At 34.3% G+C, this 20,690-nt stretch overlaps 1 protein-coding gene across 4 annotated transcripts in view; it reads right to left on the reverse strand.

Annotated features, from left to right (window-relative positions):
* LOC111517328 (protein bric-a-brac 1) overlaps window positions 1–20,690 on the reverse strand; it is a 324,903-nt gene that overhangs the window by 20,233 nt on the left and 283,980 nt on the right. For all 4 annotated transcript variants that reach the window (XM_023173435.2, XM_074176548.1, XM_023173436.2 and 1 more), the window contains one exon: window positions 13,634–13,691. In XM_023173435.2, the coding sequence (XP_023029203.2) occupies window positions 13,634–13,691 (58 nt within the window). The remainder of the gene's footprint in view (window positions 1–13,633; window positions 13,692–20,690) is intronic.

Raw genomic sequence — 20,690 nt, forward strand, 5'->3', positions numbered from 1 at the left:
TCATTTGACAGAAAGAAAACTAGGAAATGTGGGAGTTACTGGAAGTGTGAGGAATTAAATAAATATTATGGGTAAGTAAATTCTACCAAATGAAAGTTTACACAATGAAAACATCTTTTTTTATTTAGGATTGGCCAGTTACAAAAATTATGCTAATCAAGTTTGTTCTTTACGAAAAATTGCCCACAAAATGGGGATTTCTGTAAAATCAACCACAACTATTTCGAAAAAAAACAAACATAAGTGCTACAGGATACGCAAAGTTCATGACCTCAATGAAAGGGATTACAGAAGGAGAGTACGATTTGCGAAGTGGTTAAGACGTAGAAATAAGGAATTTGGAAATATCTGTAAAGAAGTAATATGGACGGACAAATCAAAATTCACCAACAATGATTGGTTTAACAGAAATATCTATTATAGGTGAAATAATACAAATGAACGTTTACAAAGGGAAACAAATTTTCAAGAAATGAATCTTTTCCTGTGATTGTCATGCTATTAGCCACAGTCGCAGTTTTCCATCCTGCATTCACTCTTTTGATCTCCAGTTGTTCCACCACCTCAAATATAATCAGTTACTTGATTCATTAACGACATAGTTGCTTGATGGCTCCATATATAATGAACTATCAGGAAGTGAAAGCTATTAAAATTATAACTGCAGTGAACTATCGATATTAACGCTATGAAAACGTCCTGCTGAACGCACTTTAACGGTGATGCCTCCATATTCGTTGACATGTTTATATGGAATCCGCGATGGCAAGATAGTCCATAAAATAAATCCAGACTATTCGCGGCACTCAGTCTCGTAGATTTTATGGTGATCCTCATATCTCCGTGAACGTAACGATGAAGCCATCAAGTTCTCAATTGAATGCTCCGAACGTTTACTAAGTAAACGGTTGAAACGATTTGACATGTAGAAAAACTGTGATTGGTATCGTCGCCTTCGCCATTTTTGTAATTAGGGTTGAAGAAAGGGATTAACAGCTTAAAAATATTTGTTGAGGTAAGAAAATCAAACTGAAGTCAGTCCAAGGTACGGTGATAGTTGTATCTGATAATAATAATAATAATGAACTGTGTACAATAGAGATCAGAGGACATATACAGTCATGCCCGTCCAATTTGGAAAAGAGAAAAAATATTCACTAGAATCAAAGGAATTGAAGCAAAAACGTTCGATGTAGATCTTGGAATCCCACAGGGATCAATTTTGATATTGCTACTGTTTCTCATAGTTATGAACGATCTTCCAAACTCTGTTAATTACGATTATCTAGTTTTATATGCAGATTATGCTGGAAATTGATGACAAAAATTATCAAATTTTCAGAATGGACAAAAAAAACGATTTGATGTTGAATTTCTTCAAAACTGCTACGCATTCATGTTTACTGTAGACGTAGTATATGGAGAACATTAGTAAATCATACCGAATTTGGAGAGAATATTCAATTTCAGATACGTTCATCATAATTATTTTTTCAGTTTGTCAACTCGATACTGGTTCATAAACCGATGACGGACAATCCTATTCGCGAAAGGACCAAATAAATATTTGATAACAATGACGTGGTTTATTAAAATTTAAAACAAAAGAATATAAATAACTAGAAAACTCTCATAACTTATTCCTAGCTCATGAAATCGTTAGCTTCCTATAAAATGCATGACTAAGTGATGTAATATTCACAAGGTACGGAAAACAAAACCAACTTCATCCACTATATTATTCAGGGTTCATAAATAATTTATTTCTTTTGTTTTGAATGTTTCACTTCCTTTCGAATGGATATTATTCTATTCACTTTATATATATATGGTGTCTCCAAGCAAGCAGTAAGTAGTATCGACCACAGACACATTTTGATAGGGATGTGTTCGTCTGTGTTAGGAATTTATTATGTTTCATCTGGTTCCACACAAAACTTATTTTTCCCGTCATAAGTCGATAGAGAATAACTGTTTCAAAAACAATAAAACCCCATCGAACGTTTCACGTATTGGAATTATTCCTATAGCGAAACTTCGTGATTCAGCGATTGCGTCAGGCACGTCCGTTCCATGAAGGAAATTCAAAAGAATTGCATGTCCTTTCGGGCCATTACGTTCACGAATTTCGAATTTCATTGTGCTTATTTACAAAACGCGGTTATTGAATTATACATATTTCCCGCGATCGATACCAGAACTCGAAGAATTCACCACAATCGTTTTATTACTACAATTGTTTTAAAGACAGCCGCTTGACGAAAGGAATATTAAACTGCGGAGTATCGTGCGCCAGTCGAAAGCCTCTTTTTCGCTCGAATGAATTTTTAGAGGCGAGAAAATCATCTACAAAATATATTTGTTGTTCGGAAAAAAGATTGGTTGGGTAACAGGAACAATTTTTTCTCTAAAAAAACAATCGTTTTCTTGCCGAGTTTCGAATTCAATTAAATTCTTCTTCAGGGCTCTGTAACAATGAATTTTTAATAGCATACCTTCCACAAAACTTACCCGATTATTATCGTTTCAATTTCACAAGAAATAATGAGTTCTTAATTGAATTACTCACCGAAAAGTAGTTTTTTCGTGTTGATAATATTACTATTTTAAAAACCATCAGGCATATTAGATACATATTTAAAAAAAAATAAATACATTGCAACAACCAAATTTTCGGGACAACACCAACACAAAACGACATGAAACAAACAAATGGCTTTATCTGAGATTCTGATAAGGTGGTGTCTGTTTTTTAATCAATGGCGGAAAGGATTCAGTCCTAGGTCCTTTATTACTTATTAATTACATTAATGATATGTATTTTAACGTAATGACTGCGTCTCCTATAATGTACGCTGATGATGACACTTTTTTGTTGGATAACACTACGCCTCACAATCATATCATTTACTATAAATGATGATAAAACCAAAACGTTAGATTTCTAAACTGAGAATAATATAAAAAATAATGAACCAATCAAGCTTCTTGGAGTGTATTTTGACTCATTTTTGAATTTCTTTCCACATATTCATAAATTATCAAAGCACTTATCTACATGTATATACATGATGAGACAACTTACAAACATAAAAACAACGGATTGTTTAAAAGAAGCTTATTTCGCCATTTTTCACAGCATAACGAAATATGGACTAATAGTATGGGGTTCATCATGTCGTCTAAATATAATATTTGAATTACAAAAAAAAAAATGGTCAGAATTATGGCACAGGCTAAATACGACGATCATTGTGAATCTCTTTTCAAAAATCTCCGTATATTAACTCTGCGATCTTGCTTCATATATGAATGTCTGTGTTATGTAAAAAATTTAATATCTGAAAATGCACTGACTAAGCAGGAGGACTAACATTACACCAGGGCCAAAACAAATGTAAGACTATCCAAATATAGATTAGATAAATCGCAAAACTCTTATTTATATATATCTTCAATTTTTTTAACGTATTAACATACGAGTTTCAGACTCTGGACATGAGTATAAAGACTTTGGAAGTGAAAATTAGGAATATTCTTTTACAAAATACCTTTTACATATTCGAAGAACATTTTAATTATTTCTACTCATCAACTAATTTTTCAGCTGTCTAAGAATAGATATATTTTTGTATAACAATATTTATGTATTCTACATAGGCCTTCGTTTCTTGAGATACCAAGCGTTGCGTATAGACTGTATTGTATTTTAATTTCATTGATTTTTGTATCTACTTCTTCTTTATAAACAACTAGCTTTTACCCGCGGCTTCGCTGGTATTTATGCCATTAAGTAAGTGCCAGTACAATAGAAATGAATCAATGTGAGAACTATATTTAAATGCTTGGCTGGGATTATCAATTTTTAAAAGTTATTACCTAACTCAACCTAACCTAACCTAACCTACTCTAACCTAACCTAACCTAACCTACTCTACTCTAACCTAACTTAACCTAACCTAACCAACCTAACCTAAAAGTTATTACCTAACTCAACCTAACCTAACCTAACCTACTCTAAGCTAACTTATCGTATCCTATCCTAACCTAACCTACCTAACCTAAACTAACCTAACCTACTCTAACCTACTCTACTCTAACCTAACCTATGCTAAGATAATCTAACATAACCTAAAATAACCTAACCTAACCAACCTAACCTAAAAGTTATTACCTAACTCAACCTAACCTAACCTACTCTAACCTAACCTACTCTAACCTAACTTATCGTATCCTATCCTAACCTAACCTAAACTAACCTAACCTACTCTACTCTAACCTAACCTATGCTAACATAACCTAACATAACCTAAAATAACCTAACCTAACCAACCTAACCTAAAAGTTATTACCTAACTCAACCTAACCTAACCTACTCTAACCTAACTTATCGTATCCTATCCTAACCTAACCTAAACTAACCTAACCTACTCTACTCTAACCTAACCTATCCTAGCATAACCTAAAATAACCTAACCTAACCAACAAAGTAGCTAGATTTTGGGATTTTTTTGGCAAACAATTTTTTTATCTATCTAAAAAAAATTTTTTCAATGAAAAGCATCCTATGTTACTTCTAATAATTCCAAGAACATGTGCACACAATTTCATGATGATCGGTTGAGTAGTTATCGCGTGAAACCGTAACAAACAAACTTACATTCGCATTGATAATATAAGTAGGGATGTATGTCAATGAATAAAGCCCATTTTATTATTATTATCATTATGATTATCATTGATCCCATTCGACGTATTCTATTCCATTCTAGTCTATAAATAGTTACATTTTTTCCAAAATGTTTGTGTTTTCTTTGTTGGGGCGAGTACTTTTGGCCCCGCCCTCGTATAACAATTTTGATGTATCAAATCTGAAGTAACACACCTTCATCTCCGTAATTATCACTCGATCAGAAGGGGGTCACTATAGAAATCCTCTTTCGACGTGGGTGGCATACATATACACACGGGAAATCGGAGGCTCCACATTTCAATGAGAGAGATTTATAATTAGGCACATCCTATAATTGAATTGGAATATTTTAAGGATTCACGCTGCGGTGGTGATGAATTTGTCGGAACCACACGGATCCCAGAAGGGTACGTGTGGATTGAAAACGGCCGCTGGATATTTGGTTTTCGGTAAAATACGAAGTGAGGAAATGGTTTGTTCATTCGTCGAGGTTTCGGTTTGGAAATCGAGTAAAGCAAATGTGTGGAAAAGCTTTCAAATTACTTAAGATTAATAGTGACTGACGGTGTCTTCATGAATAACAGAAGAAAAAACATTTTGTTATTGCATGAACTACTGATCAATTTTGCTAGTGTGGATCGAGAGCTTTCACTATTAGAATATCAATTACGGAGTATTTTAATACACAGAATCCAACCCGTCTTTGATTTGTGTAGGCGTATCGCCTTTCATAAACAAATGTTTAATGACAGTTCGATACTCGATTTTGTCCATTTTCATAAAAACACTAACTGTAACATAACTGCCACTGTAACATAACTGCCTGTCCAAAATGGCTGAAACTTTGGTAAATAACTGCCAAGTAACGAAATTCACCAGCTGACTAGTTGATTAAAATTATTTGAGCTATTGCCCTTTGATTGGCTGAAAAATGGTTTCCCAAAAATCCTGACATCCTTCACTGCGTTTGTTGGATTAGAATCATGTCATCCAATCGCGAACAAAAGCTTCATTAATTGAACGCACATTAAGAAAAACAAAGATGAAAGTTCAGTTTCAGAAAGTTCATGTCCGATGTTTTACATAGGTCAAACTGGAAGAACGTACAGTGACAAGGAAAACGTCTGAGGGTAGGACACGTTACAGGGTATAATGTTTGTAGTAATCAATAATCTAAAAATATGATACATATAGGTATATACATATAACTATTTGTTTGGCTTAGATAATGTAAAAAAATAACTATAAATAAATGAAAGTCAATTTTATCACATAGTTGTGATATTTTGTCATTAAAATATAAAAAAACAGTTTAAAATTCGTCAAGTGTGTAGCAATTTTTTTCAATAAGTGCCTTTTTCAGTCTTGATTTAAAAATGTTAAGATTTGGTGATATTTCAATTGATTCTTCTAATTTATTAAACATTTTTGGACCAAGATAAAGAAAACTTTTCTGATAAAGAGTTGTTCTATGAATATTGGGCATCAGTTTGGCTCTAGAACGAGTTGGATAATTATGTTGCTGGAAAGGTGTATTATGCTTGTTTCTATAAACGTATATACACAATTCATAAATATAGAGACCAGCAACAGTTAGTATCTTGAAATTTTTAAAAGCATTTCTACATGATATCTCCAACCAATACCGGCAATGATTCTTACTGCATATTTTTGCAAAATAAATATTCTTTCAGCAGCAGATCCGGTACCCCAATTCAAAATTCCATATCTCAAGTGGCAGTTTATGGTCGCATAGTATAAGCTCAGTAAAATCTCTTTACTACAAAAATTAGCCATGAATCTCAGAGCATAGCAGTTTTTTCTCAATTTGATACAGAGGGTCTCAATATGAGGAGTCCATGTGAGTTTGTAGTCCAAGGTGACGCCTAACATTTTTGTAGAAGTACAAGATTCAATTGGCAGATCCCCATTTTCATGGATAACAAAATGTTCGGGCCACTTACTAATTGTGAACTTCATCATCACAGTTTCAGATGTATTGAGTGTTAAGTGATTTTTTTCTGCCCATATGTTTACTTGTTTATGTACATCCTGGGTTCTTTCCTGTAGGGTCGTTACATCAATTTCCTTCACTATGAAATTTGTGTCATCTGCATACGCTACTGTGTGAATAGTTGACAATCCTTGAAAATATTTCATCAGGTCATTTGCATATATCAAAAATAGTATAGGTCCAAGGATTGATCCCTGTGGGACACCCTGCCTAATGGTTGCCAACTGACTGAGAGTGTTTCCAACACTGACACGTTGCCCTCTATTTTCCAGGTAGGATTTCATTAAATCTAGGGCAACTCCTCTTACACCATATCTTTCCAATTTCCCTAATAGCAGGTCATGATTAACGCAATCGAAAGCTCTGGAGAAGTCTATGAACAATCCGCAAATATGGAATTTACCATCAAGTGCATTAACCACATGCTCATTGAACTCATAAAGTGCTGTTTCTGTACTTTTGTTCTTTGTGAAACCGTGTTGGTTTTCTGAGAAAAGGTTATTTGTTGTGAAGAAAGACATTAATTGATTTTTTAAATTTAGTTCAAAAATCTTGGAAATACTTGAGAGTAAGCTAATTCCCCTGTAGTTTTCATAGAGGTTTCTATCCCCTTTTTTATAAATTGGTGTTACTTTTGCTAGTTTTAGACTATCCGGAAAAATTCCATTTTCAGTAGACAAGTTTATGATATAAGTCATTGGGCTGCAAAGTTCATAAGAACATTTTTTCAATGAATTGTTTGATATCTCATCGTAACCACTTGCGTTTGAATGCTTTAAGCTCTTTATCAATTCTATAATTTCGGGTTCCGTTAGTGGACGCAAAAACATTGATTTTTCGCATATTGAGATATTGCTATTCATGTAATCGAAGTCTACATTTCGCGGCTGTATGAAATTTGAGAACTCATTATTGAAGTTGTTGGCCATGTCTATGTTTGATACTTCAATACCATCTTGTTGAATTTTTATTTCATTTACCACGTATTCTTTTTTTTGAATAGTATGTACCATATGCCACATTGATTTGACTTTGTTGCTGGAAATAGACATTTTGTCATTTACGCACTGCTTATAACTGGCTTTTAGTTTTTCCCTTTACGTTTGGGTCACTCTCTTATATATCTCCGTATAATTATTATCAACTTTAGCACATTCTGAATAGAGGTTTACTTGGTGTTTCAGTTCGTGAAGTTCCGGAGTGAAAATGTCAAAATTTTGCTTTTTTGTCTGCTTTCGGAAGCGTTTCACCGGGAAAATCAATTCAATATAATATTAAAGAATATTGTTGAAACTTTCATAAGCTTTGTTTGGGCATATTTCTTTATAGACGTCATCCCACGACTCCTTCTGTAGGACAGCCTTGAAGTTTTGAATGTTTTCTTCTGAAAAAAATCGCCGAACGTTTTGAACATTATTATTTGCTTTTTTTATATCTTCTACTTGAATTTCAATGATTTGAGCATAATGGTCAGACAGCCTGAAGTCTTCAACTTTTATTTGGTAATCAAAGCCCGCATAAAGAAACACAAATATAGTTCCCGGATTGGAAATCCGGGAACTATATTTGTGTTTGTAATTTAAAAGTAACTTTCAGAGTATGCTTGAAAAAGCTATTGTATAGCGAAACACGTGTCGCGGTTTTTGTAAAACCTTTTATAGTGAAAATCATGCAATAAACTGTATTTATTAGTTTTAAAAGCTCCATTTTTTCTACTAGATTTCGTTGACATCTTTATCACCTTTGATAAAAATGATTCCTACAACCGTTCATTTGTCGAATCGATCCTGTGTGGTCCTTCTAACATTCATAACATACCTACATATAATAAAATATGAAACTGCCAATAAAATTCTGTACAATGCGACACGTGAACGTTGGTGTAATGGTTGTTATTTTCAGTTGGAATAAAATATGTTTCAACTTTATTGTTTTTGATATTATATTTAATGGACGTCACGGTAAAGGTTCTGCCCAGCGTGAAAGAGCTATAAATAATACAATAATGAAATTTCGATTCATTTCATTATCGTAGCAGTACTGATTGAGCTGGGTGTTATATGGCAACATTCCAGTGTCGTACAGGGACTAAATATTTCTCATCGATTTCTCATCGAGGAGCATAGGTGTCATATAGCAGTGCTTGAAAATACAATAAACGTACAGTATATCTCCCAGCGGTTTCCCTTTAAGTTTTGCTAAACAAACTCATGCTTCCAGAATTATAAGAAGAAATTCCTTCTGCCTAAATATACTAGGAATGGGACATTCTAGGACATTGTCCAAAGACTATTACCAAACGATTGTTAGACTAGCAGGAATGACCTACGTTTTTGGACTTTGTACTATGTCCATCATTACACTTTTACAAGATAAAGCACTATTTGGTCGCAAAATCCCTACTTCATATGATACACTACTATATATGAGATGAAAAGGATATATCTCTTAGAAAAGATTAGTTATTTGGGAAAATCTTTTCAGCTTCTTATTTAAAGAAGTGGAGAAAAAAATTACTCCAGTTGAAGAACTTCCAAGCACAATAATTAACTTTCTGACTAAAAACTGTTGACTAGCTGCTTTTAAAAGCAAATCAATTGAACTTCTATCACATCCAACGATTATACCAAGAGATTTTCCTCAACGGTGAATAATCTTAACTTCATATCAGTGCTGTTCACATGAAAATAATTTTTTTCACGAAATATCATCAGGAATTTCCATGATAATTATTTCTGTGCCAATGAAAGTTCGTATGCTATTGTAGAGAGGGGTTTTCAACAGACATTTTCTTTGTATTTCTAATTGGGCCTTACATTCTTTCTCTTTCACATAATGGTGTAACATAGCGGCAGTTTCTAGAAAAACTCTGCTATGATGTGGTTATAACAGTCGAAGACATAACAGTCGAAGAAACTTCATCTATGAATCTAATGAAAAATGTTCTTGGGTTTCTAGTATTCTGACAGAATTTCTGTCAAATATTCAACATTTTGAGAAGAAATGAAGCACACTTCTGCATGCAAATAGGTAGGGTTTTCTTTCCCTGAAAAAGTTGATCCCTCGATAAAATTTTTGAAATTTTATGTTTCCCATTCATAGACCACTGACTTCATATTCCATTTTCAATAGTTTCTGAGATACATACAACTATCAACACTCCATATCTCAGAAAGTACGAAGTTTTTAACATATATTAACAAAGACTTTTCTATCGTAGCGGCACTGAAAAATAATTCATACAATAGACAGTGAAGCCAATATAATTCCTTCTAGTTCCTAATGTTCTCTTTTTTCCCACCTTTCAGTTCATCAAAATGTCAACCTTTGTCAACTGATTATTCTTGGCTAGGTGGGAGAATAGATATGTTTCTATATTGTTATCAATCCCTCAAACATTAAACACCTCAAATTGTAACTCAAAATAAGTTAAATTAATCTTTAAATGGAGGGTTCTTTCCGGCAGGAGGAGATATACAAAAGTATACATTAGCTACGTACGCCTCTGAATCACAATAATAGCTATTACTATTGGTTTACTACATCGTAGGTGTAAAATATTATAATGCATTGATTACCGTCGAGGAAAAAATCACTAGCCTTACGACTGCGTGTGAGGTCTTTACAGTCAATGAAGGTAATTCGTTATTCGAAATTTGTCAGACACGAATTGGTAATATATTGAAATTAGTATTATCTGTTCTCATTTTACCCGAAGCTACAACTGAGTGACTTATTGGTGGTCGTAAAATGAGGATTCCCTGCGATCAAATATTTCGTAGGTATACGGCGTATTTCATTAACAACCAAGCTTTGGAGACCTGGTTTTTGATATGTCGTGTCACTTCTTCTAATGTTCTGTGACGAACAGAACGTCAATTTTTCTGTAAAAATCTTTTCATTCATGTGTTATACTTGCGATGAGCTGTTTGGAACCTTTGGCGAATTAATGAATATTACTGCAATTCTATGCCAACACCAAACCGTTATTTTAACACCTCTTGAAAGAAGATTGAACAGTTCAATCTTCCCCTTGAAGATGATCACTTGGTTATTGAAACACTGTTCAATCTTCCTTCAAGAGAAAGATTGAAAAGGTCGATCTTCCTATTTTAACACCTATTGAAAGAAGATTGAACAGTTCAATCTTCCCCTTGAAGATCACCACTTGGTAATTGAAACATTGTTCAATCTTCCTCTTGAAAGAAGATTGAACAGTTCAATATTCCCCTTGAAGATGATCAATTGGTGATTGAAACACTGTTCAATCTTCTTTCAAGAGAAAGACTGAACAATAAGTTGAATTATTAACAGAGAAATAAAACAAATCGAAATGGAATCCATCACGATGGGTACTCTCCTGGTACTTTGAGTTGAAAGCGGATTGCAATAAAGCTCCGACATGGCAATTAATTTAATAACTGTAAATTACGCAAAGTCTGCAAATAAGGATTAATTTCAAAACAAAATATTAAATGCCGGTTATAAACCATGTAATTTAATGAAGTAAATATGCGATGAGGCCGGTTTTGTTTTCGTGTTTAACGAGTAAATGAAAAAGTTTATTATATGTTAATAATTTTAAATACTATATTAAATAAATGTTCACGCTAAGCAAATAACGGCACCTTATAATATATCAGCTTATAAGTTCAAAGCAATCAAAGTGTTATAAATTTCAATGAAGTCAGTTCCGATAACAAGATTATAAAATATTGTGCAATCATTTTTCGAAGAACTAGAGTTACTAGCTGGTAATGACCTCTACTTTTTGTATTTCCATGATATGAGAATTAATTTCATCGGCTTACTTAGATATTGCAGGCATTCGACAAGCTACAAATGGAGATTATTTGTGCTTGCTTCATAACAAATACAGAAAACATAGTGAGGATATATTTATGCATGATGGATGGGTCGAGAAAAAAGCTCAACCAACCAGGCCAAGAAGAGAACCAAGATGAAAGAATTAGACCATAAGTGAAAACATACAACTCTCGAAGGAAGTCAATGACCTGAAAGTGATACTATATACAAACTGACCGGAAGCAACACCTAGAAAAGATGAAAACAAAGGTTGTGAAATAGCAGAGATGCTAGCTAGATATACCCAGGAAACCACACCATGGTTGAACCCATAATAACTTTGCATGTGTCAGATACAAACCATCAACTTTATATGCAGGCTTTGAATCAGTTGTGGGGATACCAGAATCGATGATAGGAAACCGGAAATGAAATTGGTCAATAAGGAACAAAGAAAAAATGGGAGATATACTTGGGAATACACAGGGGAAAGTATGATTCGTCTCGAAGAAAAACCGAGGAATTATTTCTACAGATCGGGGATTGGCCCAATGTAATCTAAGGTCTGCCTATAGGAACCTGCCCCTTCATAGAACAAAACAAAAAAGGACCACATTAAGGGGAGAGCAACAGCAGGACAAATGTTTGGTGAGGTTCTTCCCTCTGAGTAATCCCTATCTATGTTATAAGTAACACAAGTTCCGATCAGTAATGGTCGCTCAAGAGATTATCTAAAGCAGTATTTAAAAAAACTTTGAGTTCTTCATCAGAAGTTACGTTTCTGCTGATGTATGAGGAACAGATTAGACTCGTGTTGGAATGAGGGTGGTCCCAGAAATATCCAGAAGAAAACATAAAAAGTTTGGTATTAATTTTTCTACATACTCTCCTTGCAGCTCTATGCTCTTTTCTTTGCGGCGTTTGATATGAATGCGATGCAAGACATAGAATGAATCTCGTGGGATTTGCAACTGACCGCCTTATTTTAGTCTCTAATAAGATTTCTGTAATGGGGGGATATACTTGGATGAACCACGAACTAGTATCTGAGAATACCTCTAAAATTCGGTAGGGTCTCAATTTATACTGAGGATAAAATACGCCAGGTCATGAGCAATGTAGAGGAGATGTATAACTAACTCCCCCCCATCCTTTGAATTCGTTATACAAAAGCCTGACTTGCAACTAAGATACTGTTTAAGATTATTTTTGAGTTTTCATACAATCGCTAATTATTATAGATGTGATTACCACACGTATTTTAGAGGTTCAGCTGAATAAGAAAATTAGTAGTTCAAGCATTTTTTCCTTTCATTACTTGATTCAATTTATACTGTGCAGAATGTAGGTTGTTTTGAGAATGATGAAAAAATATAATATGTATAAAAATATTGACAGTAGGATCATTTTTAGACTTACAAATATATCGATTGCTGTCTGTTACCAAAATAAAAAATATTATTGATGTTTTTACCGAATTCCACTATATTCAAGCACCATAGTTCAATTCGGAGACTAAATGTTCATTCCACTTTTCACTATAACCTTCTCTGGTATTTTTCTTCCAGTAAAAAACAACATAATTGTTCTTAAAACTTCTATATAAATTCTTAAACATTTCAATGAACTCTTTCAATATCTCTCAACTTCATCATTGGAAGTTGAATTTAATAGAAGAGAATTATTAGATTCCAACTGACCCTAGTGTTATTTCTGAACCTATTCATATTCGTATTCTAACAAATTTTTTTCTCTTCCTAATGTAATTATATTCATGCCTCCCTACTGAAAGATGGTTTGCAATCAGTTCTTGAATTGGGTAGACAACACTGACAGAAAATAAATATTTTGTCTTCGTGCACAAAGTCCCAAGCGGAGCTTTACTATTAGCTGGTGGTATTGGCCAGGTAAGTAGTAGTTCTCCGGCAAGTACTTTGGAGATTTAATTTCGTAATATTTATTTTCTAGTACGTGCGTATTTCTTCTCGATACAGTTTCAGACACAATACTGAAAGAGTTATATTTTCAATCAGTTGAAGGAAAAGAGAAATGAAAATTTATCTTCACCAGAATCAACTTGGATAGACTATGTTGTCTCGAAGAATTGTAGTGACACTTACCGGCTATTGAAGATGTGGAGGCACCAAGCCAAGCATGTGAAGACTCCAGTAACTTGGCCTGAAACAGAAGAAATATAGATTAGAAATCGAATCGTCGGCGGCCAAACATGATTTATGAAAAAGTATGTAGTAGTTTCTGAGTTATGATGGACATTCGGAATATTCAGGAACCATATTTTTCAATGATATGCTCACCGATATCCTATTACGTTTGGAGAAAAAAAAACAGGTGATCGAGCGATATTGAATAATTGAATATTGATTGCAATGCTACTTCAGATAATATTTTTCTAATTATGATCATACTTTCAATGCATAATTTATATTTTGAAGTTTCTCAATTATTGGTAGAAATTGAATATTCCTCTAGCAAGCGCATATTTTACTTTTCATCAACAATTTGTCTTGAAAAATGTCCGCAGTATCATTCTCATTACTTTTGTTTTCTTCATAGTTGTATACATATATTAAGGTCCTACTGCAGATTTTAGTTTTATTTAGAAGAGAAGGCAAAGTTTTGAGAATACTAAAAAACTACGATAATGTCTATAAAGAGTTCATTTGACATGAAATAATTTCTCTGATTTGTCCAGTAAAAACCTTGCTTTTCGATTTATGCATTTTTAAAAACAACAAATAACTCACATTAACTGCACGAGCTCCTCGATGAGAACTGAGAGGTCAATGAAAATGCAGACAAAATCACTCGAATATCACTTCTCATTTCACACATGTTTCTCAATCAAATATATGCTTCTCAGTCTAACTGAAGAACAATGAGGCCCCAATTTTAATTTTTTCAAATTCCTGCATAACCTCAATTCTTGCTTAACATCAATCCTGAACCAATTCCGCATATAAACGGCGAATGCCCCCACACAAAGGACATGTACAATGGCATTCCGTCCAGCTTGTTAAAAATACTTTATTGTCAATCGAGATGTATTTATTTATTGAAGGTTTCCTTATCTAGATGTCAAATTTAAGGGTTTGTCTTCATCAATATGAGATCGATCGGCAATAAACAACAATGGTTCTGTCTGAAAGGATTCTTTCGTTTAGAATGTAAATACTTACAAAAGCATGCTGATTGAGCTAAGAGCATAGTTGTGAATATTTCCGACAAACCTATATTAGTTTGTTGCGAAGGAGGAATGACTGAATATCGAGTTTTAGATTCAATCATTTTGAAACTATGCGAATGGAATAGACTAAAGACAAAATAGATTTCTTTCATCTTTTTTGAAGTCGGTATTGCAACGGTTCAGTTCATATCTTTACTTATACCCACTACAAATTACACAAATATAAGAAAGAAGGTACTGTCATATTGATAATCTCATGAAACATACTATATTCCATCCATCTTGTTCAAACAGTTATCATCTTTCAGTTCAGGTGGTATTTCTTATCTTCTTTAAATTTCAAGATTGAATTTCAAGTAGAAATTCTAAGCTTTTTGTACGTATTCCTTGAACGGATTGGTTGAACATAGACCACACACAATATAAGCATATCAAATGTGCAAAAGGTATTTCTACAGATTCTAGATTCGAAAAACATAACGTAGGATTTGGTACAACGATCAGAACTCTTTTTCACAAATGACTTCATTTTGCTATTGCTTCAAAAACAACATTTTTCATTGTTTTCGCCAAGAAGAGGTTTTCCTTGCTTATATATTGCATAGATCCACGATTCTGCATTCATAATTGCAACATATTCATTTCACGCGAATAAAAAAGTTCTCTTATCTTTGGCCAGGCAGAAGAAACCATTCATAGCTAAGTACTTCTACTTCCGCGGTAGCGTCAGACAAGAAAATCGTTATTTATATATCTCGTGGCAGAATAATGATTTACAGAGGTTGCAATCTTGATAAAAGTAAATTATAATGTTAGATTTCTTTGCATGTTTCTCTTCGGCCAACATATTATATGACAAAATGTATCATTATGAGAATAGATTCACGACTACTGTGCTGGTCAACAACCGGCCTCACTTAGCTGGCGGCGGTTAGATCTAATCGGGGCCGCCACCGACGCATAAAATGTCACAGATATCTAATTCGTTTTCGGAATACGAGGGGCGAAAGAATTGTTGACCTTGTCTAACCTAGATTAATTGGAGATATATAGTATTTGAGAAACATTGTGAATTTTTCAGTTTCACAAAAACACAGTGTTTCGCTGTACAATAGCTTCCTCAGGCGTGTCAGTAAAAGTATAAGTTCTTTCTGATTATTTATATCGCACCGATAAGTTCGAAGTATAAATTGAGCGAAAACAACTGTAATTCCATATATTTCAGTCACTGTTTCGGATGGATTTTTCTTTCAGTTTATTACTTTTTCCCTGTCTTTGAAAGCGTCTCATTTTGTGTGATTCACAGGACAAGTGATAAGTATGGGATCACACCAAGATCTTTGGTTCCGAAAGCAAAATGTAAAGTCAGATGATTTATACAGTTAGATCGTTTTGTACAATCAATGTATCAGCCACACTTTTGATTATTTTAAAATATTTTAGATCGTCATCAAATAGCAAAGCTTCACTTTCATGGAATTAGATCGTTAATGAAAAGGTTGAACAACAACGGTCCCAAATGTGATTCTTGTGGAACACCCGAAGTAACTGCGATGGTATGAGACTAGTAATGATTGAACCTGGCAGTTTGCGTTATTTCCTTAAGATAGCTCTTAAGCCACTGCTTTATTAGCTCATCAACGCCGATAAACAAAGTTTAAAAATCACGAGATCAAGATTAACTTTCTCAAAAGTTCAGTAAAACTCACTGTACACACGAGTAAACTTGTGAACCCCTTCTTAGAGCATTCGCCAAAAAATCAACGTATAAGAAGCCAGTTCCGTTGACTATTTGGATTCAAACACGAATTGTTGAGTTTCTATTATCGCGGAGCTCATTTCACTTGGATAAGTATGAATATAAATAAATAAAAACAAGCAATGGATATATGGATCCATAACAAAAGTGAACCGTTGTAAAATAAAGTTGAATTATGAAATTGAGGTGATTTTAATCATAACGGTTCCAGGCTGAAAACAAATTGATACACAATATATATCTACAATCGAGGAAGTAAGTAACAAATAATTTGATCTTTGTCATACATTTTTTGAGATTTGAGTCACATCTTAAATTTTCAGGAAGAAAACTGTAAAGTTTTGGTCCTGAACACAGGTAGGATTTCTGCCCAACTGATCTGGGCATTGACGATACCATGATTCCGTCGTGTAGCATATTTATGGGATAAGTAGTTAATTATTTTGTGTTTCTATGCTGTACAGCAGTGATATTTATAAAAAACAGCTGTCTGGGATCAAATATTCCAGATTCTGAATAAATAAGATCGCTAGGGTAGTCGTGGGATACATCTGGTAAATCTCTTCTGCATGAGAGAATGTAGCTGAGTTTTCGACACTCCACCCCAACCAATTATACCATACACCAGATAGGGCTCTACTAAACTCTCATATAACATAATTTTCTTTTTTTGATTGAGTATATTTGAATTTGTAAGTATGCAACGTAATTTTTTAACTATGTGGTTTATGTGCTGGTCCCACCTGAGATTGCTGTCTAAAATCATTCCCAGATATGTTATTTTCTTTGTGGGTTTCATGACTTCCGTGTTGGAGATTTTGATGTCATATTCTGGTAGAGAGTTGTCATAACTACTGAATACTAAGTGGTAGGTTTCTCAAAGTTAATAGATAAGAGCCTGTGGTCGAACAACAATTTGATTTGATGAAGGTCATGTTGTAATTTCTGTTACAAATTAAATCAGTTTTTGTCTTTGCAAAACAACACAATATCATCGGCAAAACTAAGAATGTTGGAGTTAATGTCTTGTAGAAAAAAGTTGGTCAAGTAGATCCTGTATAGGATTGGTCCTAACACCGTTCCCAGGGGCACACTACATGAAACAATTTCCTCTCCACCTATATGATTTTCCACTTTTACCCTTTGCTCTCTTTTGTAAGGATAACTTTTGAAAATATTATTCGCTATACCTCTAATTCCCACATCGCCCAGAAGATTCAGTAAGATAGAGTGGTCGACGGTGTCGAAAGCTTTTCTAAAGTCTATAAAAACAGCAATAGAGGGTTTCGATTCATCATGTTGGGTCTTATGTGGACATATTCTCTCTGAAGCCGTATTGTGATTCTGACAACAACTGGTGTTTTTCAATAACCATATTCAATTTCTTTTCAATAACCTTCTCAAGAACTTTAGCGAGACTAGTTATGAGTGAGATTGGTCTATAGTTTGCTACATCAGTTGTTTGTCCACTTTTATGTATAGATGTTATAACTGCCATTTTGAGAGCTGAGGGCAAACATCTAGTGACATATTCACTAGATGTGTTAGTGGTTTCGATATATAATCAGACACCAGTTTCAGATATTCTGCTTTGATAGCATCATAGCCAATTTCAAATACTACTTTCCGGCACCTTTTTCGAAATTATACAATTCAAAGACCGTCGTTCGACTCGCCCGGAAATGCCTAACAACAATCCGTCATTATAATATGAATTGTCTCATTGTGGGACACATGACACGTAATACATGGTTTTAATGAAAGTGAACTGTTGGGCGGGTATCCCGTCTGAAAATAATCGATGCAAAGCAAAGTTCACTTCGCAAACAGCTAGTTTGTTGTGTTGCAACTTCCATATCTTCAGGCCTAACCGGAATATTGTCCGTGTGTTTCTGCTTTAGGCAACGGACATGCATTCGCCGGGGCTTGTTAGCGACAAAACTGAACTCAAGCACATATGCCAGTATAAAAATATGCATTATTGAAGCAGGGAGAATCAACTGGAAATTCGGTTCTGGTGGGAAATCAAGTGGGAACAACTGGCCTAGCTTTGCACGTGACTAATTCTCCGGTTAGAGTTGTTTTACTGTTTTCATGGCAAAAAAGTCTAGTTATTTGTCTACCGATTACTAGTGAAGCATTTTGCTATCCAAAGCAGCTTTTAACTTTGCTTGTGAAGGTAGTTTTCCATTAACGCGTGGCTTGCCAAATGTGATACCAGTTTAGAAATCCAACATAAACTACCGGACGTTGACAATTGATAACGGCGATCTTGTTAGGGCTACAATTAGTTGCCATTTATTCAGTCTGTTGTTTTTAAATGCTCACCGGTAAGAAATGAAGAGGCCTATTTTGAAGCAAAAGACGAATCGTTCGTGCTATTTCCATTTCAAAACACAACTTGTAGAAATTGTCAACCATGTTGAAACCTTGCATCAATACCACCACAGAGTTAATGTATTCAAATGTATGTTATGTTTTGTAGATATTTAGATTATATTCAAATGTTATATGCGTGATGCCACGTGTAAAAACACTTTATGCAAATATAAATTATAATAATTTATAAGTAGGCTATTGTATTTCGATAGAAAAACTCAATATGCATTTAAAAATATGTTTTCGACACTTTTGTCCTTAATATTAATATGTATTAGGCGATTTTATACGAGAAATAAAGAGAATATGATATGTTAATATCGATTTACTTAATATTTAACGATGACTTCGACTGAAAGTGAGGTTCAGGGACACTTTTTTCTATCCGAAATGGAACAATACAGCGTGAAACTATTTTCAACAATGGAATGTTTGGAAATGTTCTCTTCGAGTGGTATTGATGATGATTTCCGAAGAGTAACATGATAGTTGCTGATTTTTGAGTTTGTTGTCAGTCGATTATTTCGAGTGATCTTTCAAGTTTTCCTGAAACACGACGAAAAATCTTTCAATTCAACGGAACTGAAAACTGCTCACAATTTTATTATACTGAAAAGTCCCGTGCCTACGAAAGAAAACGAGTTGTTTTTGTTAAAAATTGGCTTCAACCATCAACTTAATCTCCATCATTCCAGCGCCGCTCTTACATTTCAGTACCACTTTCGTGGAACGATTTTTTTATTTGCCTCAAAAAAGACCTCAGTTGCAGTAATAAACTCTTGATTTTAGCGAAATTTCTTACTGGTGAGCATTGTTTTGAGGTCTAAGAACAGCTAGTAGTCGCTGGGAGCCAAATCTGGCGAATACGGTGGATGTGGACGCAATTCGCAGGTCAATTCATGCAGTTTTGACATTGTTTTGATTGACTTGTGATACGGTGCGTTATCTTGATGGAACAAAACTTTTTTCTTTGCCATATGCGGCCGTTTCCTTGCAATTTCAGCCTTCAAACGCTCCAATAACGCTATATAATATTCATTGTTGATGGCATTTCCCTTCTCAAGATAGTCGATGAATATTGCACCAAGTACATCCTAAAATACCGAGGCCATAACCTTCCAGCCGATTGTTGCGCTTTCAAATGCTTTGGGCGAGGTTCACCAGTTGCTCTCCACTCAGATTACGATCGTTTTGATTCCGAATTGAAGTGATGAATCCATGTTTCCTCCATTGTCACATATCAACATGAAAATTCCGGTTTGTTAGGTTCAAACATGGTCAAACATCTCCCAGAAGCATCGAGATGTTCTCGTTTTCAGTCAACAGCGAGCTCATAGTCGAATGCTTAGCGACAGCTGATTTTTTTAATATAAAGCCAACACGTTTTTTTTTTAAATTTTACTCATGCAACTTCACTTTTTGATCATTCAAAACAATTTTTTGGATATTTTATGTTTTCTGGTGTTACTGCCTCATTTAAACGTTCACTGCATCCACTGCCTCCATTGCACCATCGGTGTCTCTACGACCACGTTTGAACCCAGTAAACCAACGTTTAATTATTGTTGTTTCTGTTGGAGCGGAGTCCTTACAACATTTTTCAAGCCATTTCTTCACTAGAACGGTATTTTGTCCCATCAAGAAGCAGTGTAAAATCAAAATACGAAACTGTTTTTGATCCATTGTTTTGAAAATAACAAAAGTATTGCCACTCTTAACACAATAACTCATAAATGTATAAATACAATATCATAAAATTTTAACAGCTTGTGGGAGTCATCTTCATTTCAAGCAGGTTGAAGCCCAGCTCCCTTACCCTAGGACTTATGCTCGT

This window comes from Leptinotarsa decemlineata, unplaced genomic scaffold (genome assembly GCF_025532065.1).
Source record: "Leptinotarsa decemlineata unplaced genomic scaffold, Ldec_3_MD MMD2_tig00001719_RagTag_RagTag, whole genome shotgun sequence".
NCBI lineage: Eukaryota > Metazoa > Arthropoda > Insecta > Coleoptera > Chrysomelidae > Leptinotarsa > Leptinotarsa decemlineata.